This window comes from Bicyclus anynana, chromosome 17, assembly GCF_947172395.1.
Source record: "Bicyclus anynana chromosome 17, ilBicAnyn1.1, whole genome shotgun sequence".
In the NCBI taxonomy this organism is placed as follows: Eukaryota; Metazoa; Arthropoda; class Insecta; order Lepidoptera; family Nymphalidae; genus Bicyclus; species Bicyclus anynana.
In genome coordinates, this window is record NC_069099.1 from 14,103,765 (window position 1) to 14,131,162 (window position 27,398).

Sequence of the window (27,398 nt, forward strand, 5' to 3'; positions counted from 1 at the left end):
GCTTATCTCCTCGTATATTGAATGTGATTGCACTATAACGTATACAACAAAGCCATTATACTAAAATCAATTTAACAATTCATTAGCACATAATAACTGCGACTAATTCCATCATGAAGGCAGTAAGAAATTTAATTTGTATCTCCCAATCTTGTAATAAAACCTAATCATTAATACCATTAATCATCGAGTTGTCTTTAAAACAATAACAGCATATTAAGTACACCTTAATGATTAACTGTTAAGGTCCCAGAACGCTACTCGCTCGACAGATTTTAGATATCTACAGACGTGCCGACAAGTTGGAGCCAACTGAACATCGCCAGACTGATCCAATTGTTGTTGAAAAAGTACTTTAGTTGGAAAAATATCAACAATAATAGAACTAAAAAATATACACTTCGTTTGTTGATTAGGTACATAAGTCTGTCAGATTCTGGACAGTTATGTATGTATGAAGGTTTGTTTTGAATGCCTTCAAAACAAACCTTCTTTTAAAATGTTGTATGTTTTATATAATTTATGTCCACATTGTGATTACCCAAAGCGAACTACTCGATAAACAATAAAAAAAATAGTAACAAGGCGTTGTTATACTGTCTAACAAACTACCCGGGGAAAGTGTAAACTTAGCTTGTCAATATTATGATCTGAAGGCAAATTCTACTAAAACTAAGTTTTTAGTAATAAAAAGGTCGGTATATGCCATGTCGATCATTATATGCGATCAATTTGTCTACGTGTGATAGCAATTCGAGCGGTCAACTAAATCGGCTCGTCTATAGACACCATTTTAAAATACTGCCCTTGACCAGTCCAACTAATGGCTCGGTAAGATTAATGATTTCATTAATTACACTAGCGACAATCAATGTAAATTTAAATATGGCTTTTTGTGTAAAATATGCACTAAAGAGGCCGGATTAGATTTACATTGTGGACCGTAATGAACAATCCGAGTGTGTCACATACTTTAACGACGTTGTTTTTCATCGTTTGATGACATTGTTGAAAACTAATGATTGTTATGTTTTCAACCGATCTTCAAAAGGAAAAACATATTTGTGATATAAACATTTTTTATTTTAATGGTTGATTGAACAATTAGATGCATTGTTTTGAAAACAACCACTTAAAATATCAAAAGAAAGAATCTTATAATACACGGCCCTATGTTGTCCTCATGTGCCTGTAATTTCATTGGCAGTTATAACTTGGCAGCAATACTATAAGGCGGAAGAAATGAGCTTTTTTTATTCTTTACAAGTTAGCCCTTGACTACAATCTCACCTAATGGTAAGCGATGATGCAATCTAAGATGGCAGCGGACTAACTTGTTAGGAGGAGGATGAAAATCCACACCCCTTTCTGTTTATACACGACATCGTAGCGGAACCGTAGTAGGCGGCGGTCCTCTGATACTGGTCGTAAAAGAATTTATCTTGCCCACCTATTTATTTTTGAGTAGCGTCGTAGGTCTAAGTTCCATATGTCTCTCTACAAAGAGGGAGCCCAGGGCCTGCCATAGGCCGTTAAAATTGGCTGAGAGTGATCATTAAGGAACATTATAAAGTGAAAGTAAGACTAAAAGGAGTCACAGAACCCCCCGATGACTACGGCACTTACATAATCGGAAAAAAATTATACTACTCGGACTCCGGAGGAATCAAATCTGGGTATTGAAAAAGTCCAGCTAGATTTAAAAAAAAAAGAAAAACTGGGCGACTATTAAAAATTCATCAATATACCTACATTTAATAAAATTTAAGTTTCTGTCTGTGATCACAAGATAACTGTGTTTTCTCAAGTCACTATAGTTAATTACACGCTTTTATTAAATGTTCGTCTGTTTGTCTGTTCGGTGTAATCTCTGGAACGGTTAAACAGATTTAAACGTGATTTCACTGATAGATAGAGGTGGTTGTTGAGTAATATCCTTGATATTACTCAACAACCACCACTTTTCATCCCGTAACAACCCATAGTTCCCTCGGGATTTATGAAAAACGAAGTCGCTAACGCCAGAAAATAAAACAGGTTTAAATGTACCTACTTCTTATCAAGTTTATACACTAAATTTATCTTCCGCCACATTTTATTACTACCTTACTAAGCTACTTCATAATTTTAGCCATCGCAAAAATTATTACAGACACTAAACCGAGAAGGTGCAATTAAAACCGCAATGACGCGGGAACGTTTTCCCTACAGATCGTAAAATTGGAGCTTACATAGTGCTTACATAGTAGAATATTAGACATAGCGCAAAAACCTTTGGCCGGACAGGTTTTAAATGTCTTATTGACATGAATTATGCGTATTACGTATTACGAATAGCCTCCGTGCATTGTCTGAGGCAAGAAAAGTGTAAATGTTGCCAAGAAGCTTAGAGGTTATTGCTTGAAATTTAAATATGCGTTCTGTTTGGTTCTGTTTAGCGAAGTCTTCAATGTTTTTAGTATATATTCATAAAAATCTTAATGTTTCCGCTTAAGGTAAATGCATTCCTAATGATACGCGTCCACATATTCGAATTGTACGTGTCGGACGCATTACATTTAACATTCTTTGTATAGAAAGTCATAAAAGTGTGTCCACTGATCCGCATCGTACGAATAAAACGAATCTGTCGTTATATTAAAAATCCGTTTTTTGATGCATTCAATATTTAACATGCTAATATGTGGACGAAGAGAAAAATCTAATTTAATCGGAAAAACCATTATTCTTGAATATAAATTTTTTTTAGGCTGATTTTGAAATTTCTCATGAAGTGCCATATATTCTCATAATCTAGGTAAGTATATTTAGTTTAAATTAATATTATAATTGGTTTAAGTTTATATTATAATTGGTTGAAGTTTATATTATAATTGGTTTAAGTTTATATTATAATTGGTTTAAGTTTAGGTTATAAAACGTATCGAGATATGACTTACCTTCCCTCCTCATGCCCATTTTTAAGCATTTCCTAAGCCGGCAGTACTGGCATTGATTTCTATGGTGCTGGTCGATGGGACAGTTCCTCGTTCCTCTGCAGGAGTAAGACAGGTTCCTCCTCACCGACCGTTTGAAGAAGGACTTGCAGCCTGTGAAAGAGAAAAATACATTCAGCAATTCATTCCGAAGGTTTGAGAATGGAAATAAATAAAATAATAGCTAAATTTTTTTTTTGACACCAACACGTCCAAGCATTATCCTGATTTCAATCTTTATTATTAGATACATTTATTTATTTATATATTTTAAATTCAAATTCAAATTTTATTTATTTCAATTAGGCTTATACAAGCAATTTTGAAAGGCAAGATTATGTCATAATTTAATTTCATCTAATGGTGGTAAATCGAAAACTTAAAATTAAAGTTACGAGGGTTCCAAACGCGTCTTGGTCCGAGAAGAGCCCACAACAAACTCAGCCAAGGTTAATTTTTTATTTGTTTACCACCATTTTACAAACTTATTTAAAACTAAGCACGCAGTCGTATAAAACAGTTTAACATCAAGCTTTTATCATTTATATACTCACTAACAGTATAATAAGACTTTGTTATAAGCTTGCGTTTAATAGTTTAGTTTTTAGAACATGTGAATACCGAGAAGTCGGACTTAGGTATTGCCTTTTCTAATGGCAACCTGTACTACATCCGAAGCAATAATGTTACAAGAAAAAGAGGTAGGTAGGTTAACAAGTGGCACGTTGAAACTGTGCTAATTAGCAAACCTGAGCTCAGTCGCCGCACTGTCACCGCGCCGTTGACAACGCCGCTGAAATATTTTTTGTGTGCAGTTGTAAACATCGAATGTGGTTTATGTAACCTATCTACCTCTTTTTTTCTAATATCATTGATCCAAAGTGAGCAGATTTCCCGAAATAGATTGCCTATTTTTTATACCACGTTGGTGGCTGCGTTAATCCAATTAATTGAAATTTAACGGAATGCAATGAAAATAAAGTTATTACAAAGAATCTATTAACGGGACGCCCAATTAAGAATCAATGGCTCATTATCACGTGATCACAATCTGCCTACACGCGACATAAGTGTTTTACTAAAAGCATTTGTTACATAAAAGTGAAGTGAAAAATTTACGTGGGCGGGTCGGAATGTAATCGGCTTATAATCGGTCTTAAGCTGAACGCACATTTTATAGAACCTCATGTTCGTATAAATATCGTCAGTAATAATTAGATATCTAAGAACCTTTCTTTCTAATTTGGTGGCTGTGCTATTTTTAACCGACTTCCAAAAAGGAGGAGGTTCTACGTTCGACTGTATGTATGTTTTTTTTTTTTTTTTTTTTATGTATGTCCAGCGATAATTCCGTCATTTGTGGACCGATTTTAAAAATTCTTTTTTTATTTTGAAGGGTTTGATTTCAGGGTGGTCCCATTTTTTTCATGTCAGGATCTGATGATGGCATCCTGGAGAAATCGAGGGGATCTTTCGAAAATTGTAGGGACGGCTAGTGCGTTTGTTAGTGTTTCCATAAGCTATTTTAAACAACTACAATTTTATGAAGGTCTGGAGTTGGTCTGATGATGGAGCCAAAACACAGACGATGGAACTCGTCAACGATTTATAGCAGGTACCTTTTGTTTGGGCTTGATTTATTTGTATTGATGAGAACTTTCCACCTAGATGGGTTGTGACTGTATTAAGGGTCTGATGATGAAGACGAAGGACAGTTAAGAGAACTCCTCAACGGTTCACAGTAGCTACCTTGTGTTTGGACTTGATAAATTTGTATTGATGAGAACTTTCCACCTAGGTGGGTTGTGACTGTATTTGGGGTCTGGTGATGAAGACGAAGGATAGTTAAGGGAACTCCTCGACGGTTCACAGTAGCTACCTTGTGTTTTGACTTGATAATTTTGTATTGATGAGAACTTTCCACCTGGATAGGTTGTGATTGTATTAGGGGTCTGGTGACGAAGATGAAGGATAGTTAAGGGAACTCCTCGACGGTTCACAGTAGCTACCTTGTGTTTGGACTTGATAAATTTTATGTTGATGAGAACTTTCCAACCATATGGATTGTGACTGCATAGGGGGTCTGGTGATGAAAACGGAGGACAGTCACCTTTCATGTTTTTCTGAATATTCATTTTACGTGTGGATAAAGGGGGAGTAAAATTTTGTATATGAAGGTAGTATTTTTAAAGTAGTTGAATTAAGGTAGTATTTTTAAAATTGGGATTGTAGGACTTAGATACTTATATTAATTGATTATATACTTAGATACTTATTATAAAAAAATAACGTTTCAACTAATTGCTTATTAATTTTTGTTCACACTCTGTAGGTGTGCTAACACTAAAAATTAAAAAATAAAAATTTTAATAAAAAAAATTCAACCGACTTCCAACTCAAAAATTAACATAAACTAAAAAGCAAAAAATAACATCTTACCTATGTGCTACCTTCTGATCAGTTTGAAGGCGGTGCCAATCTAGTGTCATGTTTTAATTAAAGCTGTTTCTGAAAGAACCACAGAAATTTTGTAATTTAAATGGCTTAAATTAAAACATCACTGGCTTGGCACCGCCTTCAAACTGATCAGAAGGTAGCACATAGGTAAGATGTTATTTTTTGCTTTTTAGTTTATGTTAATTTTTGAGTTGGAAGTCGGTTGAATTTTTTTTATTAAAATTTTTATGCTTGACTCATTGTTGGTCGTGTCTACTGTGGCGCTAACATGTTAGCTTCTTGCTTATAGAAGTGAGGGTTTAGGAGCTTCGGCCCAATCATCATCATCATCATCATCATCATCATCATATCAGCCGATGGACGTCCACTGCAGGACATAGGCCTTTTTGTAGAGACTGCCACTACAGCTTCGTGACACGTTGAGCTATGTTTTTAGTTCTTCTGCAGATTTCCTCATTTCTGATTCGATCCCGCTGAGATACTCCTAGCATAGCTCGTTGCATCGCCCGCTGTGTAACTCTGAGCCTATGAGGCCCATAATTAGCGACCAAGTCTCAGAACCATAGGTCATCTGGCAACACGCACTGTTCGAAGACTTCAGGCACTGAGGAATTTCGGTTCAATAAGCTGCGACAATGCGTGATGGTGATGATTGACTCACTAACGATCGATAATGACAGAGAGAAACTGCTGAACGCGCTCTTCAATACACGGGTAAACACCATACACTTCCCAATCATGTAATGCTGATACTTATTCAGAAATATTAAAAACAAAACTTCAATTGCTAAAACACGTCCATTTATCGAACCTAGGACCTCAAGATTCGTAGACCACTGGACAAAAGATGCAGTTATTAAGATTTACCCTAATCTGAAATCTTTTTTATTAACCTTTTACCAGTTTAAATTACGCGTTTAGTATTATTTTAATTATATTAACATAATCCCATATATCAGTCCGGGGGCCATAATTCGATTCTGTGGAAGCTGGAATCCATAAAATTGTTAAAATACCGCTTTAACGACCTCCTCTCATGAATATGTTACTAATATTATACAAATAATTTGCGTTAGGCCGATTTTACACTGACGCCGCAGTATTTTGAAAAAAATGCATGACGTATTTGAAAAAAACATTTTGTTTTATAGAGAGTACCTACTGACGTGTTTATTGCCGGCTCATCTCAGCAAATCTTGCCTTCCGCACCGATGGTATAGTCTTTACTAATAGCAGTCAAACTTGATGTTTCAAAAGTGCTTGTAAAAGTGAATTTTGAATTTGAATGAACGAATTTTGATGCCATAAGGTAAATACATGCTAATGCTCCATTTTAGCTTCGACCTAAGTATATAGATTTCCACAATGTTGGGAGGTTACTGGACCAAGTCAAATTTTTAAAGACATTTTAAAAATAAAAACAAAGTAAGAAAATAATTAAAGAAATAGAAAATAAAATAGTAATCGTTTTACTTCTATTCTCCGATATTTTTTTTATTTAAAAAATCCTATAAAATTGAAGAATCATTAGATCTTCTATCTTTGATCTATCTGATACTCTACAATAGGTTTATTTTTATTTTATAATTTTTTTCTTCTACTAAAGTTCCGCAATGTGATTCTATTCAATAATATTCTACATAAAACCCTTTAGCGATGGTGAGATACGCTCGTATATTTTACAGAAATAACCGAATTCCACCATAAAAAACAAGCTAAGTATGTATTAAATAACTTTCACGAAACTTAAAAAGCTTCTGTGGAAAAGCACCTTATCTATCTTAGCACAGGTGACAAATGCATCGAATTTACGTAAATTGATGTTTTTCTAAAGTGATACAACTCATAATGCGCTAATAATTAATTTTGTCAGAGAAATTATTATTAATTACGGCGCCAGTGTGGCCGTAAATTATGAAGAAATTATGAAAAAATAATACCAGATTCTGTCGTTATAATATTTTATTGAATTTTTATTCATTGAATAAAAACGCTGTTGGTTTAGCCAGAATAAGGCGTAACTAACGACACACAAGTTTGTTATATTTATTGAGCAGGTTTTCTTTATAAATTAATATAAGCTTACATGATCATGAATGAATTTTATGTACCTAAGTGGACGATTCATAATCTATTTTTGTATGGAATAATAAAAAACACCTATGTCATAGATGATATTGTTTTGTTTGACTGTTAATAAAGCTATTGTTTTTTTTTTTAATTTATAATAATAGTTTTTTTTAATACTTATAATCAATAGTACTTTAAAATAACTAATCGAACTAAGTAAAAGGATTAATATATAAGTTTAACTGTTTGTAACTCTACCACCACTTCATAAGGTCTAATTATCGGCAATTTACTCAACAGTTAAATAGATTATTAAAATGTTTTTTTTTTAATTTGATGCACCGAATTAGAAGCTTACTTTTTGGAATTCGATTCATAAAAATCACATCAAAAACATTTCGACTCACGGTAAACTCATACTAGAATTCTATTTAGATTTCGAAGGCCAAATGCCCGAGCGAAGACACATACGTACCTACAATCAACGCTCTATAGTCGCCGCTACACAACCAAAACTGAATGCACAATAATATTTCAAGTTCCCGCCGTCATCAGAATAACACTAGTGTCAACAGCTAAGCTCTTTGTACCGATTTAGAATGATTTAAATATTAAAATCGTGTAGAAAGTGTCTTTTCTGTACCGCTCGTAAACACTTAGTACGAGTTTGTACATACATCTCGATGAACGTGAATTAGAATTAAAACTAACGTCACTTTTTTTTTTAGTATCAAAATATAAACAATAATTGACGTGACTTTTTAAGAATGCGTTCAAGCTAGTTTCGAATCCATCCAGGATTAATAATCATGAGCTTGTTCGTCAATAATAGTGTCGGAATAATAGCAGCGTTGAGATATATAGGATATTTATGACATCATGAATGAATCTTTAATTCGAATATTGGCGGATTTTTACATAAAAAAATTGCAGCTGTAGCTTCTACTTCATTCAATAATTTGAGGGTAAATACGTGAAAAGGTTACCTGCAAATAACTGAGTGCAATTTACTTTTTTAGAACATAGAACTACTAAAGTCTTTGGCGATCGAATCGGTTATGCCTTAGCAATCACTTTTGTGAGACATGTTAGAGCATTTCTTCTTTAAATATTGTTTTTTTTGCTCAATGGATATATTAGAGAGACAATTATAAAGGTATTCGATATTATATTACGATTTCGATATCATAAGTTCTTACTAGAGGCGATGTTCTCTATCGCGTGTTAGCCCACCATTAGTTTACATCTCATGAACATTGTAATGGTTAAATTTAAATTATCAACGAAAATTGTGACTCCGCGTCTCCTTTATGTTATACTAATCTTATGAATATTTCAAAACATCTTCAAAACACGACCATTATAATGTTACATATAACCAAATAAGAGTAATAAAAACGCACGATCGAAGTTATAATGCTACGAGAATATGAGATGTAACAAGTGTATCCAATCACTACTGGATGGGAGATTATTATAATTATAATTTTTAGAATGATGATAATATTATGATTATAAAACAGGCACTAATACATAATGATTATTTTTATTATAATTGAATAATATAATTATTATTTTTAATCATTTTCTTGTAATTTTTTGTTGGATAGGTTGACTGGTTTGACTACAATCATGGTGGAAAGCAGTGTTGGAAGATATCTATTCATTTAGCTTAAATTGTTGTTTAAATGGAAATGGTGGCAGGTGTGATATTTAGTAAACAGTCTTTAAAAAATATTTGTATAATAGTATTGCAAGCATCTGGTAAAGTAAAAAACCGCTATCTGGCTTATTTTTTTTATACTTTCTAAATTTTCAATTTAAGTATGTAAGTATAAGGGTTGAAAAATTAAATTTCAAATTGCGGATTTTCTTTAAAAAAAATCCTCACTTTGGAGATATTTACTAGCAGTTATGTTACTTCCTAATTAATGAGGATTCTATAGAATTGAAAGAATTTATCAAATTGATCCTGTAGTTTTTGAAACATATTTTAGTTACAAAAATACAAATATTATCTCTTCGTTATCTAATATTTTAGAATTTAAACTATCGTGAATATCGGTTTGAAACTAGTCTAGTCACGTTATTTTTAGTTGTTTCATAATCAATTAATCTTAGATTTATACCTAGATACCTCTTCATAAAATTATTGATTTAGCCCCACTTTTCCTAACCATATCTCTAGTTCTGTGTTAGGGTAACATACGAGAACCTTGCCTCAAATGCCAAAAATGCCGACCAGCTTACGTACAAAGACAACCATCACAGCAATGTGCGCTAGACTTAAAACAACAAGTACAAAGTACAGCTAAGTATACCGCACTAGCGAGCAATAAAACACATATTTTTCATTACGTGACCAAGTATCTAGTTCACTAAATTAAACAATTTGCTTCGAACCGGAAAACAGACCACGTAACCAGCACTTCGCTCAGCACAAATGATATATTGTCACTAAAACAAGTGGTCAGGGAAAAATGTGAATACCTCAGTGGGTAATAACACAGTTTATTATCGGTATTGGCACCTAATCGCTTCGAGATTATAGTGCAGACACGTCAAGTCGCACTAAATAGTCACCTACTACTACATAGTAGACAAATTTTGTAATTACACTTTATTTACGAGTAATATGATGTTTTTAATGACCTGACAAGTGAAACTGAAGACTGCCGTCCGGGGTCGACCCCTTGGATGTTCACCCCCCTCCCCTTAATTTAAAGTCAAAATACTTCAAGAGTCTTGTTTTACATCGTACAAATTATTTAAAGTTTAAGTTCAACTACCACCTCTTCACCAACTCATGTTCATGCATGGGGCATGCACCTCCAACTTTTCAGTTATGTGCATTTTAAGAAACTAAATATCACGTGTCTCAATCGGTTAAAGAAAACATCATGAGGAAACCTGCATACCAGAGAATTATCTTAATTCTCTGCGTGTGTGAAGTCTGCCAATCCGCATTGGGCCAGCGTGGTAGACTATTGGCCTTACCCCTCTCATTCTGAGAGGAGACTCGAGCTCAGCAGTGAGCCGAATATGGGTTGATGACTACGACGACCACCTCTTCGGCAGGAGCATAGGTCATATGAGAAGAAATGGTAAACCAAGTGAGCCCGTTATTGCATGACTAGCTGACGCCGCGCGGTTTCGACCGCGTGGTTCCCGTTCCCGTAAGAATATGGGGATAATATATATAGCCTATAGCCTTCCTCGATAAATGGGCTATCTAACACTGAAAGAATTTTTCAAATCGGACCAGTAGTTCCTGAGATTTAGCGCGTTCAACCAAACAAATAAAATAACTAAAGCTAGATTTTGCCTAAATGAAGCAAGCACAAGAGACCAACAGTCTCCATTGGATTTTTTATTATTTTCAATAATTATTCATAAATAGTACAATTATTATTAGCTAAAAAAATTTCAATAGACAAAAATCCTGGCGCCGCTCCCTTCCGTAAGTCACCTACGGCAATTGCCCCTGGCCACCATGTCACTACGTCACATATAAAAAACGTAGAAAATATAAGTTCCTATTATTAGTAGGTACTGTCTCAAATAAAAAACAACCGGCTAAATGATATAATCGTATGCTTTCTTCCGCATTATAGTATAATCTCGCGTTCAGTATATAAAAAGCACAGCATTTTTACGTGTCCGCGTTATAATCGTCCCGTACTATTGTTGTGTTTCTCGCAAGCTATCTCGCACAATTTGCAAGCGCCGATATTCCCAGCGATAGTGGTAATTGGGCGTACCTTGCGATACTGCGGCAAGCATTCCACTGGCGGCCGGGCCTTATTTAGACACCGGACAATGTATTACATTTATTAATTTAATGCTTAATAATCTAAATTAAAAGCAAAATAAAGAATAGCTGGATCTGATTTTATGATTTTTTATTTGATTCCGAATCAAATAAAAGAATAACTATTGGCTAAGTGAAACATGAAAATAAAGATGTGAAAATATGTATTTTCTCAAAACCGCCATTTTAACGATATTGTGAACTTTCATTGCATACTGAATATATACTACTAGTTGACGCCATGCGGTTTTACCCGCGTGGTTCCGGTTCCCGTAGGAAAACGGAAATAGGTAATATAGCCTATAGCCTTCCTCGATTAATGGGGCTATCTAACACTGAAAGAATTTTTCAAATCGGACCAGTGATCTGAGATTAGCGCGTTCAATCAAACAAACAAACAAACTCTTTAGCTTTATATATTATTATAGATTATAGATATAGATTACGTCAGTATTAGGTCATCATCATCATATCAGCCGATGGTCGTCCACTGCAGGACATAGGCCTTTTGTAGGGACTTCCAAACATCAAAAAAATACTGAATAAAGCATTACTAGGCTTTTCCAAACGAACTCAGTTACAAAATGATTTACCACTACGTTACTTATATGAAAGTCCATCCCTGTGCCAATCAGCAAACATCGTTTTCATGTCAATAAAAAAAAAATTAATGGGAATACTAAATTTACTTTACTATTATCAGCAAAACAAACGAATCTAAGTTTTTCGCATTACAGCATAATTTAGAAAAAACATCTCAGGCTAATCCGGTGTTGGCATGAAAACTACCAATATTCAATCTAATCTGGGTGATGTTGTCGCTTAAATTCGTTATTTTTCTCGGAAAATTGCACTACGAACCACCACCCCTTAGTTATGAAACTGACCGCTTAAGCGTTAAGCTATTGAGGCTCTAAAATGTTGAAACACATATTCAGAAAATCCTTATATTGTTTAAAAGTACGCTAGCATGTTTTACAATAAGATTCGGTAAGATCATCGCGTTCATAGCGACACAGCATGCCTATTGCCTGCGCCGGCTTATCGTCTCCAGCTAACGGTGAACAAACTTTACTGCAGACCGTGAGCTTAAAACTTATGAATCTGATACTTGTTATACTAGAAATAATCTTCTTAGCCTGGTTTGATCTTTTTCAAGGAAGGTAGATCGCTGTGGTTCTCAGATGATATCGTAGAAGTATGAGTAAGAACGAAGCTTTCAGACGAAATCGGAGAAACATCAGAATAAACGAAAATTTCATACGAAATCGGAAAAACGTCAGTATGAACAAAGATTTCAAAGTCAGAATGCTATGTATGAATGAAGCTTTCAGACGAAATCGGAAAAGCATCAATGTGAAGGAGACTTTTAGACGAAATTGTAAACGCAAATGAAATCGTAAAATGCAGGTAAGCATGAACGAAGCTTTTAGACAAAATCAGAAATCATCAGAAATTAGAATGAACATAGCTTTCAGACCAAATCGGAAAAGCATCAGTGTATACGAAGTCTTCAGACGAAAAAGGAAAAGCATAAGTGTGAACTAAGCTTTAATACGAAATCGAAAGAGAATCAGAATGAATAAAGCTTTCAGACGAAATAGGAAAAGCATAAGTGTGAACTAAGCTTTAATACGAAATCGAAAGAGTATCAGAATGAATAAAGCTTTCAGACGAAATAGGAAAAGCATAAGTGTGAACGAAGCTTTTATACGAAATCGAAAGAGAATCAGAATGAATAAAGCTTTCAGACGAAATAGGAAAAGCATAAGTGTGAACGAAGCTTTCATACGAAATCGAAAGTGAATCAGAATGAACGAAGCTTTCAGACGAAATCGGAAAACTTCAGTACCTATATTTGCAAGCTTCAAACGAAACTGCAAAAGCATCAGTTTGAACGAAGCTTTCAGAAGAAATCGGGAAATTATTAGTATGAAAGAATTTTTCAGATGAACTTGCAAAGTCATAAGTGTGATCAAACTTTAAAACTAAATCGGGAAGCATCAGTGTAGCAGTATGCATAAAACTTTGAGATGAAATCGGAATAGCGTCAGTGTGAAGAAGGCTTTAAGCCAGGACCAAGCCCGACAGGACCCGGCTCATTAACGGATCCGATCGTTACTGTAATTTGTCATTAATCTTTCTTTTGCCCGCGCTAATGAAATGATTGAGGGAAGTTATCATTGGGCGCACCACTAATCTGTTTTGTAGGATGGGTAATATTCATCCTTACAATTTTATACCTATTCCTACACATAAAGGCTCGCGCACACAGAGAGCGTTCAACAAACTTATTAAAGTCGTCGCTTAAATATCCCCCGACAACATATTCTTTAAAACCTGGCTTCACATGCACCAGGTTCCGAACATAAAATAATGTAGTATAGAGCTAAAAATTATAGTTGAAAATAGTAGGTATAGGTAATGATATTTTGGATTCTTATTTTTTATTTTGGATTCTTATTTTCTATTTCTTAGTTTTTATTATGGATTTTTTTCATTTTGGATTCTTATTTTTTAATATTTGTTTCTGTGTTTTTCTGATTTTAAATTCTTATTTTAATACTGACTCTTGGTTTAATTTTGGTTTGCTTTTCTGTAGTACATTACTCAATGTATATTTTGTATATGGGTCTCTGGCCTGAAATAAAATGATTTTTTTTTCAATATATTTAAGAATAGTACGCCTTTTCATGAACTTGTTCGGGGGATTTAATAAGTTTGATTTTAAACATAGTTTTCGAATGGTTGCCGCGAAGCTAATTGACTGACTGGAGAAATGATTTACTTTATTATACCGAGAAAAATATTAAAAAAAAAAATACCCTTTATACTTGGAAGGTTAGACCCTTGATACATGCTTCTGCTGTTAAAAATCAGAAGATATCTAATATACCGAATTTCAAAGTTTTGACAAGATGTACTAAAGGTATAGTATGTGACGTATGATCTAAGACCTAATAAAACGTTCTTGCTCTGACGTAACACCGTCAAGGCTTTGCGGCCGTCTACACTGCGTTTCTTACGTAACCTTCCCCTGTAATCTAGCTGGAATATACTTTTAGAGGTCTTGGATTCGATCCCCGCCCATTTGACTACTGTTGTAGGGACCCACAAGTATACCAGGTTAAGGGATCATGTTCAAAAAGACTTGACTTAATAATCTTTATTCAAAAAAATTCAACGTACTTCATCATCATCATTATCAACCCATATTCGGCTCACTGCTGAGCTCGAGACTCCTCTCCGAATGAGAGGGGTTAGGCCAATAGTCCACCACGCTGGCCCAAGCGGATTGGCAGACTTCACACACGCAGAGAATCAAGAAAATTCTCTGGTATGCAGGTTTCCTCACGATGTTTTCCTCCATCGTTTGGGACATGTGATATTTAATGTCTTAAAATGCACACAACTGAAAAGTTGGAGGTCCCAGGACTGGATTTAAACCCAAACCCTCCATAATCGGAGGTAGAGGTCATATCCACTGGGCTATCACGGCTCATAAGTACTTAGGTACCATAAAAATCCGGTGCTGTTATACAATTTAATATATCAGTTTAACATAACGACGTGACGATTACATAGTGCACAAAATGGCGTCCACTAAATTTAAGAAATGAACGTAAATGTCGCGCGCACCGATGTTTACCTTATTGTGTAGTGTTGTGCCATAAATTCAACGTTAAAGAGTTGGACTTTCATTAAAAGGTCGATGATTCATTCGATTTGAGGAGTTTATTGACAGTTTTAGTGTCGGGGTGAGAGCCACACACGCGCCGAACGTGGATTCAATTTAAAAAGTGGAATGAGATAAAAATAAATAAGTTTCGAGAGACACTTATGTTTAGAGGCGGTCGTAAAGATAGGGTTAACTGGTACGGTATCGCGGTACAAAACATACCATAAACCGACCGGTTACTGCGATAGTGAGGCGCCGTGGCGATAATTTTCCGTGCCTACTTAGTTTAATTTGTAGGTTTATATTCGTTATTTTAATAGAATTTGTATTTTCTAATCTTCGGAAACTTGTTTATGCTGATTGATTATTTTAATACCGCTTCCGGACGGGCACGGTTATTGTGAATTTCTTTCCCATTCACGCGTCCATTCATCATAATGGGAATCATTATAAAACACGTATTAGTATTCATTATAATTTGGTCGTATAATAATATTGAGTTACGTTAACTTAATGAATATAAACCAGTCGGCTTAGAATGGATATTATATATTGACTGAGCATTTCTACTTTGTATTATTATACATTCAAAGTTTAACAAACTTTAAGTATATTAGAAATCTTTTTTTTGTACAAAACACGTTTGTAAAGTCTACTAATACATCATATAAATGATAAAAATAAAGTTAATAAAACTTGGCTGAGTTCGTTGTACTTCGCTGACTTTTTCTTAGATTCAGAACATTTGGAACCATTTATATTTTTTGCTCCGTTTAAGTTAACAATAAAATATACTTAACCGCGACTAACAACTGTAAATGACTTATTTAATCAATTAATTTTGTTATCGTTCAATTTCAAAGTATCATTGCGAGTCAAATTTAGTCTTAATGACACGTCTAATGCAGCAAGTAAGTTGCTGCATTATTTTTTACAAGACTTGTTACTTTGTCAACTCTTCTAAAAAGACAAACTGTAAGTACTCGTACAAAATAATTTAGATGTTTCACATTTGTCAGGTTCACGTATTTTTGCATTTGAATATCGATGTCGATATGTCGCTCAAGACACATCACTAGACAGGTGTCAACAGCGAACCGTATTGTCGCAGGAACGCGAGCATCGAAGTCAAAAGCAGCGCTTCGTTACGAGCCTCGGTATTACGACTGTAAACGTTTTGCTGGGAACACACTAGCGATTAAATGTATTACGTCGCACGATAAAATGTTGCTTACAATATACATTAATTGTTTCGCTAAAACAGCAAATAAGAAATTTTTAATAGTAGTTTGGTGTCCCGGAGTTTGGTAGTTGGCAATTTGGCGTTCCATGTCTCCGACAAGTTCGAAGATAGATTGATAGATTTTTAAATGTGTACAAGGACTGTTTATTTGACTTTTATTAGCAGATATCTGACGTTATAACGAGTAAGTACCTTAAATTGCTCTGTATTGAATTAATGACGGTTCTGCGCTTTAGAAAAATAAAATTTATGTGTAAACAAAGTCATCATTGCAAACATAATCTGATTTGAACCTCATATACTAATTATTTATGCCAGTATTATGTTTTTTTTTTAGTATTAACAGCGGCGTACCTATTGACTCCACACTCGCGGCGTTTTCGCCTATCTTTAAACTAGCGCGCAAATCGTTAGTATGATAATGCCCTAAGACAATCTGTAAGGAGTAAACTACAGTCAACTTTTATCGTGCGATATTTAGTCGATAGTCCGACACTACCGGCAGGAGGTCCGTTAATAAAGTGTATTTGTCGACATCAAAATAACAGTTTATGGGCACGACACTAATGCAGTTTATCGGTACACTCGTATTATGGTAATTGGTATTAACAAGAACATTTTAAGGGCCCAGCTTTATCGATTTATTTCGTTGTAAATTCTAATCTTCTAACTTGCAAACGCGAGATCCTTTTCATTGCCGCTAATCGATGGTAAGATCCCCCATTTGTCCAGGTGTGTAGTCAGTGAATGAGGTACTAGGTTCAAGTCCCGTAGGTATTTTAAATTTAATAAGCCCTTGGACACTCACCTGAAGGTAAGTGATGATGCAATCTAAGATGGAAGCTAACTTGTTGGGAGGAGGGTGTAAATCCACACGCCTTTCGTTTTCTACATGACATCGTAGCTATCTACCTCGTTTAGCAGTACGACTTTGCTGGTAGGGTGGTAGCTAGCCAGACCTGGACCAATTAAGAAAACCTCAATCGGCACAGCCAGGGATCGAACCCAAGACATTCATCTTGTACATCCACCACGCATAACACTGCGCCACAATACAAACGAATTACAAAATAAAATATTTAAATTACAAATTATATGTAATTTTAGAATCTTCTAGAGCTTCAAAAGCGATTAAAATACAGAATTAAAAGCTTAATATTCAGTTTAATTATTAAAGTATCAATATGTTTAATTCTAAAGATGATTGTGGGGTCAAGACCCACTAGGCGCCACATTGGTGTTATACAAAATTGTTTAAGAATAAAACAATTTTAAATCTACCTAATATCATTAGGTTTCTACCTACTTAAATAAATTAGACCGTTTTTAAATATTAAAAAAAAATAGGCGAATTTACTCCTGTTATGCGAGCCGGGCTGATCAATGTTAATTATTTAAGTTGGTTTACAATTCTTGTAATTATTCCGTTTGATTACCCTGTCATAATCATGAACAATCATATAAGGCTCAATGTTGAGCACGAATCTCCTCTCAGAATGAGAGGGATTAGGCTAATAGTCCACTGTCTACCACGCTTTCCCAGTGCGGATTGGCAGACTTCACACACGTGTAGAGAACTAAGAATTTTCTTCGGTATGCAGGTTTCTTCACGATGTTTTTCCTTCAACGTTTGAGGCACGTGATATTTAACTTTTTAAAATGCACTATAAAGTTGGAGGTGAATGCCCCGGACTAATTTCGAACCTACGCTCTCCGAATCAAAGGCAAAGGCTATCCACTGGGCAATCACGGCTCCTAATTACCCTATGCGCCAACATTTTAAGTAGAAATGTATCGCTATCAGTTAAGTACCTACAGAAATCCTTAAAGTTGGTAGACCGAATACAAATTGGGTCTACTTTATTAAAACGAAATCCCTAAATCAAAATCTTGAACCTGTCAAATACAATTGTTGGATTTCTTAATACCAAAACTGTTTGGAGATATCCGATTCATCCATTAGTGCATAAAGCCCCTAAGATATCGCATTAAAAGCTAAGTATTACAGAGAGCGAATTAAAAAGCACATATCACGTGTAGTATCGATGTGTTTAATTCTAATGATGATAGTGAGGTCGCGACCCACCCGGCGCCACGGTGGAGCGATAAAAGAAATTTGTTTAAATATACAATGAAATTGTTATTTTGGCCGGCGATTGATGGCGGCTTGTGTGCCGCCAGCGTAATGCTGTTTCACACGGAAATGAATAAACGCTGCGTTTGGACTGCGGACGCTATGATAGATATCGAAATGTATGTTTGTACTCGCCTAGACTAGAGTCAACTCCGTATCCTGCATCGGACAGTATGCTCAGTTCTGCCCTCGACAAAACTAACAATCAAATCAAATACATTTATTTCAAGTAGATTTCTATGCAGTTTTAAAAAGTCAATCCTGCCAAGGATTTTAGTAATAGTATTTTCTACAAAATATAAGTAGATTTTACCGATAGAATCCAGTTGCTTATTTTAAAATATATTTAATTATGTATGTTATAATTTATCAGGATATGTGTTAAATACAATTTATAAGACCTATTTATGAAATATATCTACATGAAGGTATCATATTCTGGCAAAATAAAGACTTGATTGATTTGATTTGATCGATATTACATTCGGTAATAACTTCCCAAAGACGAAATATGTTAGAATATGTCAATCAGTTTTAACTGTACAGTTTGTTTAATGATTGTTATTGTTGCGGCAATAGTTTAAAAAAACGCAGCGTTATAAAACATTCAGTCCATTGCCGCCTTTATCAGTATAGAGCCAGTTTCATTAATGAATTCCGAGCAAATTAATGAGGAAGAATAGACGGCGTCACTCGAGATAATATACTTGTATGTTGTGTTAGATATACTCTTCAACTGACCCTATAACTATATGTTTCAACTAATTTATTAGTCTACAATGCAATGTAGAAAGTTAATTTTATTTTAAAACTGGTAATAGGCTTTTGGATTGTTTTTTTTTATTTTATAACGGCTTTTTGTTGTGATGGTAACTTGGCCTTTGTAATTTTCTGAATGAAGACTGTAGGTACTAAGCCGGGACAGGAACAAAAAACGGACAAGTGCGAGTTGACTTGCCCACCGAGGCTTTTAACGAGCACTTCATAGATGCAAAAATACACTGCCTAATTGCCTACCCAGAGCATTTGTTACATACCTACTATTATTGGACAAGGAATTTTCCATTTAGTAAAATTTGTGCCTACCCTAGTTTAAAAAAATTGTGCACGCCACTGACTATAGTAGTTTGCGAAAAAATATAACAGCGAAATATATCTTAGCCCAACAACTTAGCCCCTATACAAAGTCATCTTACCCTTATTGGATACTTGCCTACCCCACAAGTTTCATTAGTTTTATAGAAGAAAATCCCCAAGTACTACGAGCCTACATTGGGCTCACGGACTTGTAAGGAGAAACTGTTATGAGCCCACATTGGGCTCACGGACTTGTAAGGAGAAACTGTTATGAGCCCACATTGGGCTCACGGACTTGTAAGGAGAAACTAGCATGAGCCCACATTGGGCTCACGGATTTGTGATGAGAAACTGACATGAGCCCAAATCGGGCTCACTGGACTGTGAACGTGTTCCATCCAAGTGCGCCAGATATGTTCAGGCAAGATGACATCGACAGCTAATAACCTAGTGCAAGCTAACAGCAATTACTCAGATAGCCTCACAGATAACAGCTGAATAGCTGGGAACGCCAATCCCCTGCAGAAGTGCTTGTAATCGCGTGCCAGCAAGCTGTCTGTCCGTTATAAGAAAGTGAATTCAGTATGAATCATCTGTTGGTGATGTGGTACTTAAGATGGGTACATATTGCACATGCTATGATTTTGGAAAGGAATTTCTACACAGAACAAAGAATTTCTACACAGAACAAATAAAGAATAAAGCTCTATAATATCAGGTAGAAACGCGGTAAGCTATATGTCCGTAGATTTCTATGACATATTTCTATCTCACAGAATTATGTAAATTTTTTGTCTTTTTTTTATTCTATACAAGTTAGCCCTTGACTACAGTCTCACCTGATGGTAAGTGATGATGCAGTCTTATATAGAAGCGGGCTAACTTGTTAGGAGGAGGATGAAAATCGACACTCTTTTCGGTTTCTACACGACATCGTACCGGAACGCATAATCGCTTTGTCGGTAAGGTGGTAACTAGCCACGACCGAAGCCTCCGACCAGCCAGACCTGGACCAATTCAGAAATTCTCAATCGCCCCAGCCGGGGATCGAACCCAGGACCTCCGTTTTGTAAATACACCGCGCATACCACTGCGCCACGGAGGCCTTTTACTTTAACTGCGCAGTTTTATCTAATCGCTATTTCAATAAAATTATTAAAAAAAAAAAAACAGTAAGTAAAGATAGACGATTTAATTAAACTATTCGATTGATCACTCTACAAACTGTAGCATGGGTTATATTTAATCTTTAGAAGTTAGTCCTAGACTTCGACCTCACCCGTAAGTAAGTGAAAAACAAAACAACATCAATCAAAATTATTTCACACCACTAACCCGGGACGTCATGATCCGAAGCCGCATACTTTAACCACTGGACAACAAGGCAGTGTGTCTAATAAGCTCTAATAACATTCTAGAAGTTAATAGACCATTCACTATTCAATGGACGTAAGCTTTGAAGTAATTACTATTATAACGGGCGTGGATTTTCTTGATACGATTTGGTATAGGTATGCGCTAACTACGGTTTCTGTCGGTTGCCTATAATTTTCTATAGAACCGAGATAAACTAACGTTTGACCGTCCCACTGGCTTAGTACATAAATTAAATCTTTAAAGGATTTATAGAAATCAGGGAATTCCACTATTTTACACTATGTCGTAAAGCTTATCGCGTTTAACACGTCTTATTCGATTTGAACTTTGTCTTTCATTATCAACCCATATTTGGCTCACTGCTGAGTTTGAGCATCCTCTCAGAATGAAAAGGGGTTAGGCCAATAGTCCATTACGCTGGCCCAATGCGGATTGTCAGACTTCAAACACGCAGAGAATTTAGAAAATTCTTTAGTATGCACGATGTTTTTCCTTCGCCGTTTGAGATACATAATAATTAATATCTTAAAATGCACACAACTGAAAAGTTGGAGGTGCATGCCCCGGACCGGATTCAAACCCACACCCGTCAAAATCGGATGCAGATCATATTCACTATATCACGGCTCTTTATGTCTTTATGATGCCAAAGTTAAAATGCCATGGAATTGAACGATGTGACAGCGATAACTCTACTGAATGCAGAAGCAGTACAAATAAGACTTATTTTTTCTTCATTTCATTTTTAGGGTACCGTAACTATCTCAAAAATTCTTTCAGTGTTATATAGGCTATTTATCGAGGAAGGCTATATATATATTATCCCCGTATTCCTACGGGAACGGGAACCAAGCGGGTGAAACCGCGCAGCGTCATCTGGTTCTAAATATACCTAATAATTATTTCTAATTGTTCCAAGCTTAATAATCAAATTTATTTTCGTTAATTTAAGAACAAGTTAATTATAATTATTATTAGGTGTGAAATGACAAGCGATTTATACCCTCATTTTTAATTTGTTTGTTGGTAAACAGAACACATCGAGTAGGGCTGTAGGTAATATCGGGTACAGTCTCTAGAAGCTGTGAAAAAATTAAACTTCTAAGATAGCGTTAAAAAAGATACGGCCGTGTATGCCACAAAAACGTATATTTCGACACTCTCAAGCGAATCAAAACTCATAAGGTATTTTCTTCCGGTTTTACCTAGAACTATGAAATTGGGCTCCTATAAATGCCTAATAGGGAAAAATCTCAAACTATTAGGTATAATTGTAATTAAATAAATAAAAAAAACAGGGACAGGGTTATGTCAAGTGTGGTATCAAACTATTATGAAAAGGCTTCACTGATACTTATTTAAACATATTTTTCATTATTTTTATGCCTACATTTTTTTTTCATTTTATGACGAAAAATTATTTGTACCGAACCCTCAGTAATGAGTCCGATTCGCATTTGTCGGGATTTGTTATGTTATTGTTATAAAGTGTGCTATATGCCTGTTTACCCGACGCATTGGTGTTACCCAAATAATAAAAAAAAAAAGTAAAGTATAATATAAATAATATAAAGTAAAGAATAATAAAAAAAAGAGATTTTTTAAGGGTAGGTAATAGGGTAGGCCTACTTGAAAAAATTTATAAAACTCTACATGTTTTTATTTCATTGGCGAGTAGGTAGACAAGAGGTAGGTACGTATCCTATACTATTAGTATTAGATATATATTTATTTTGTGCTTTCATTAATTAGTGTTATACTTGTACGTATTTATTTACTTTATTTTAATAATGAGGAAACACTAAGAATAAAATTAAAAAAATAAGTTGAACATCGCAAAAGCAAAGACCCTAAGTAAGAAAGTAACAATTTCTGCGTTCGCCTAATTTGCATAAAAGTGAAACGTCCCCCTTATCTTTGGGAGCAGGCAGTTTATGAAAACTTTGTCTTATTGCATTCTGATTAGACGTGGTTAATTGATATTTTTGAGGTTAAGGTTTGAGGGGGCGAGATTGCTTGTTATCTTGTTATTGTTTTAGGGAAATTGCGTTTGAATTTATGGCACAGATTATGCTTAAATTTATTGTTTTTTTTTTTAATTTAGCTAAAATCGTTGTAAATTTAAAGAATTAATTTTCAATTGAAAATAGTAGAGTTAACATCTAAAGTTCATGTAACTTTGGGTCGCAGAGTAGTTAGGTATTGCAAACTAAATCAATTATTGTAATTGTTCCTAATGAACTAATTAAAAATCTTAAAAATGAAATAAAATGGTATTGTACCAAAACCTAATTATTGGTACAAGCTAAGTATTTATGTAAAAACATTATAACAGTTAAATATATATTTAAAATACAAAGGAATGAAACCACCTAATTAAAAAACCAAAATTCACTATTTAAAACTGTTGGATATCACAAAATGGAATAAAACTGCAGTAAAAATTAAAACGCGCTGAAAATTAACTTTCACTTTCTATTTTAATAATAACACCCACCGAATACCAAATATCAGAGAGGGAAGAATCACTAGGTACCTACTTATTTAAGTTTATAAAACTACTTGTAAGTTGTAAGAAGAACAATTACTCATTTAAGACATATAAAATGTATAACGTATGTAGGTACGGACCTATCATATTATTTTTAACAATATAAAAAAACAGAGTTACCTTCCTAACTGCCTAGTTCAATTTGTGAATTACAAAAAAGTAGAGTCCAAAACATTTATTATGCTCATTTCGTGCATTTAAAGTTCATTTAAAAAAATATAATTAGGGATTATTTTTTTTAAATTTCCCTCTTCAAACCTGCGAACCGTGAACCGTCGCATTAAACATAAAAAAAATATTTTTATGTGGCAATAACATAAAAGAAAAAAAATATCTCTAGATAGACAAGACTCTTTGGAAGAGATTTAAACTAATTTTTATTTATTTACCTACATACATACCTACCTAATATCAGGTAATTTATTTGTAAAATTATAAAATCTATTTGTAAAATTATAAAATTATAAAAAAATTAAGTTTAACCTAAAATTACAACTATATTTTCAATCCGTCGCGCAAAATAATTTATTTCGTGGTTTGATATTTTTAGATTATTTTGATTAATCATGTTTATGAGTTAGAACATTTTACGGTAGGTGCTTATCCATTTATTTCTATGTATTTAAAAGAAAGAAAAACTAAAATCGCCCTTTAGCCAAGTTTTTCCTAGATACAAATAAAGCAACGATATCGAAAGCACGTCAATAAACGATCCTAGTGACATTTTGACCTATATTTGTAAACCAAAGTGCAATAAACTTTGAATGAAAAAAAAAAAACGGAAAATGTACAATCACCGTGAGTCGCTCCCGGCCGTCGCACAACACTAGAACATTCTAGAAACACTTTCACTGCCTACGTACCCTCACACGTGAACTGGCCATAGTGCTTCCCTGAAGACTTATCGCCACAGACAACACACTCCACATTCTGGCCCTTGTCGGTAGCGGACGAGCCGCTTTGCGTCGACGCGGCCTGGCTGGCTGGTGTGGAGGGTAAAAGGTCGTCTTCTCTCCAGGCGCCTCGGAAGCCCAGCTCCAGTGGGGGCAGGTCGGGGGCTCTCGGGGGACACAGCCCCGGGCCGCCGACCCCGCCGTACACTAGCGCTCCGTGCGTGATGATGCCGGTCGCGAGCACGGGGGTATAACTGCGCGGTACGCGCGTGTGTCAAGGGTCGCGGTTCGGTCGCGACTGAGCTTAGGTCGAAGTTAGGTCGGGCCAGGCCCGCGCCGCCATTGGCCCGGTGGCCTGGGGGCAGGGAGCGAGGCCCCGCCACCTCGACCGAGTCCCCCGAGCGGAGGGGGGAAAATCTTTCAGCCGTACCGTCGGTAAGAAAACGCGTTTGGTTTTTTCTCGTACTGTTTTTTTGCGTACGTTTAACTTACTACGTTAGAGGTAATGTGTGTATGTAAGCGGTTACGCTATATTGTGAAATACGTATTTATTAATCAAACAAAATTGCCATAAAAGTGTTTCGATTTACCTATTCAGATACATTTTTGTACTTGTAAGAGTTACTTTACTTTAAATTATCTTGTTTAAAGTAATTTTATTTTAGGTTTTGCGTTACAAATTGAATATGACTCTTAATTAAGGTAACTCTATCTAAGTTTTAAAAATATCTAATTAAATACAAGTAGGTAGTAGGTATTAAATACTTACTTACTAATTAGGAACACGTAGGTGGTAATTAATGCTTTATTTTTTTAATTGTAGTTACCTACCTACATGAACAACTACCTACTAGTAAACTTCAGAAATAATATCTACTACGTAGTTCAATATTTCATTTAATTATGATGACTAAAAATATAGGTAGACACTTAGTTACCTCGACTACTATGGACCTAACACAAATTGCTAATTACAAGTATTTTTGTTAGAACCACAAGATATATGTAAGTATCTTATTTTTTAATCAATGTTTATAATTGTACAGACGTACACAGAAGCATTTGACAGATAGTTGACAGGCATCAAGTTGGTGTCTAAAAAAATAAAAATAAAAGAACGTGAAGGACGAATAAAAACGAACCGTCCTTATCGCTTCTAAACACAAAAGCTTTTTGCCTGTCGTTTTTTGAGAATTTCCAAAGCGAACCGGACTTCTCAGAATAGATTGACTATTGCTACATCAATTCTACATCTACTTATACTACAGCCTTTCTTGATAAGAACTTATAATTACCTTTTTCTTAAATTAATGAATAAAAAAAATTAACAAGCTTAGAACAATTAGATATGGTTAATATATTTTATATAACATTTTATAAACAAACCATACATAATTTAAAATAAATAAGTTATGAAATGACATGCGTTTTCTACATTTATTTCTAATTTCTTTGTTGTTAAACAGTAGATACTCATCAAGAAAGGATGTAGTATAGATAGTTAGGTAAGTGTATATATGTTCACTGGATCAACCATGTACTATTAAAATAATAATAATAATAGTCAAAGCCGCTTTGGACGCGACGGTACCTGAAAATCCTACTTTGTATCAACTTTCCGTCGTCCATATTCTCGCTACCTACTCCAATATTAACATAGCCTTCCTTGAGACGAGTCCATTCCACTACGCGCCGAGAAGACTTGCGTCATTGCATCTTCTATTATCTATATCGACCTGTAATTAGGTATATCGTAAGCTCAGAATACGTCGTAAGCCAAAGTCAAAATTATTTTTATTTTGGAGTCAGTACCTATAGGTAATTTTGTTATTATATTTTTTTATTATTAATACAAAATACAAGCTGTTTGTTAGTGATAGTAAAATCGCAAACTTAATAAAACTATGAAAGCATATTTTTGTTAATGACAGGTAAAGTGATATGTGAATAAATTCATAACTGTAGTTTAAGTTGAGTTTATTTCATTAATTCAATTGCATATTTTTATTGATTGCTGACATTTCAAAGGCGCAATAAACTAAGCCCACTAGAAATAAATGAATTATGAATTTAAATTTAAATTGACTGAAACAATAAAACTACAACATTTACCTACACATTATTAAAAGGGGGTGTGGATTTTCATTCTCCTCCTAACAAGTTAGCCCGCTTCCATCTTAGACTGCACCATCACTTACCATCAGGTGAGATTGTAGTCAAGGGCTAACTTGTAAAGAATAAAAAAAAACACTTCTGTTTACCTAATTATAATATTAATTTACCTATTATTATTAATATTTATTAAGTTAAAAATTTGCCAAAAAATAACTAACTAGGTACCTACCTATCTACATACTTACTATCCTACCTATCTATATTACATACTTTCAATAAAAGTCCGCCTTGACTTTTTAATATTAGACTTATTTGTAACCTATTTACCTTTGTGCAAGTTTTCTCATGATGTTTTACTTTATTGTTACAGCACATGATATAAAATTGCCTACTTTATGAAGGTTTTTCGTGAATTACTTGAGGCTTTAATATACCTAATAGTACCTTTACCTTAGCTTATCTTACCTTTACCAGGAGAAGATGAGTAGGTACCTACTGGGAATCGATGGGAGTGTTTACCCACTAGGCTAATAGGTTCCTACCAGTTTCATTTTTGCTACCCACCTATTTAGCGTAATTTAATAACTTTGACAAAATAGCAGAAAACAAAATGATGGTGCAATGCCAAAAGTAGCCCACTACAGAGTTACTTTAGATATGGCAGGTAACAAACATACAAGTACCCAACTGTGGACTAAGAATTTCTTAGGAGGAATTAAAGCTCAATATTTCACACCCCAAGACTCGAACCTAGGACATCAAAACCCAAAGCCGCACAATCTAACCACTGGGCCATCGAGGCATGTAAAATGATAATGTAATTATGCAATGATCAATAAATATTGAAACCGCCTGTAGCTAAATATCCTAGATGTGTCCGGGGGCGTGACGGGGCGGGGCGGCGCGGGCGCCACTCCTGCGCAGTCGACGTACGTCGCTCGGTTTGACGTGACGTGTTGATTTTTGGCGATACGACGTTCCAAATTTGAATATTGATTATGAATTTACGATGTTTC

The 27,398-nt window shown here is 34.9% G+C and overlaps 1 protein-coding gene across 1 annotated transcript in view; it reads right to left on the bottom strand.

Moving 5' to 3' along the window:
- LOC112048597 (steroid receptor seven-up, isoforms B/C) overlaps positions 1-24,541 on the bottom strand; it is a gene marked incomplete at its 5' end in the record, with an annotated part of 125,482 nt that extends 100,941 nt beyond the window's left edge. The window contains 2 exons of the mRNA XM_024086204.2: positions 2,940-3,089; positions 24,238-24,541. Coding sequence (XP_023941972.1) covers positions 2,940-3,089; positions 24,238-24,541 — 454 coding nt within the window. The remainder of the gene's footprint in view (positions 1-2,939; positions 3,090-24,237) is intronic.
- Positions 24,542-27,398: the final 2,857 nt, after the last annotated feature.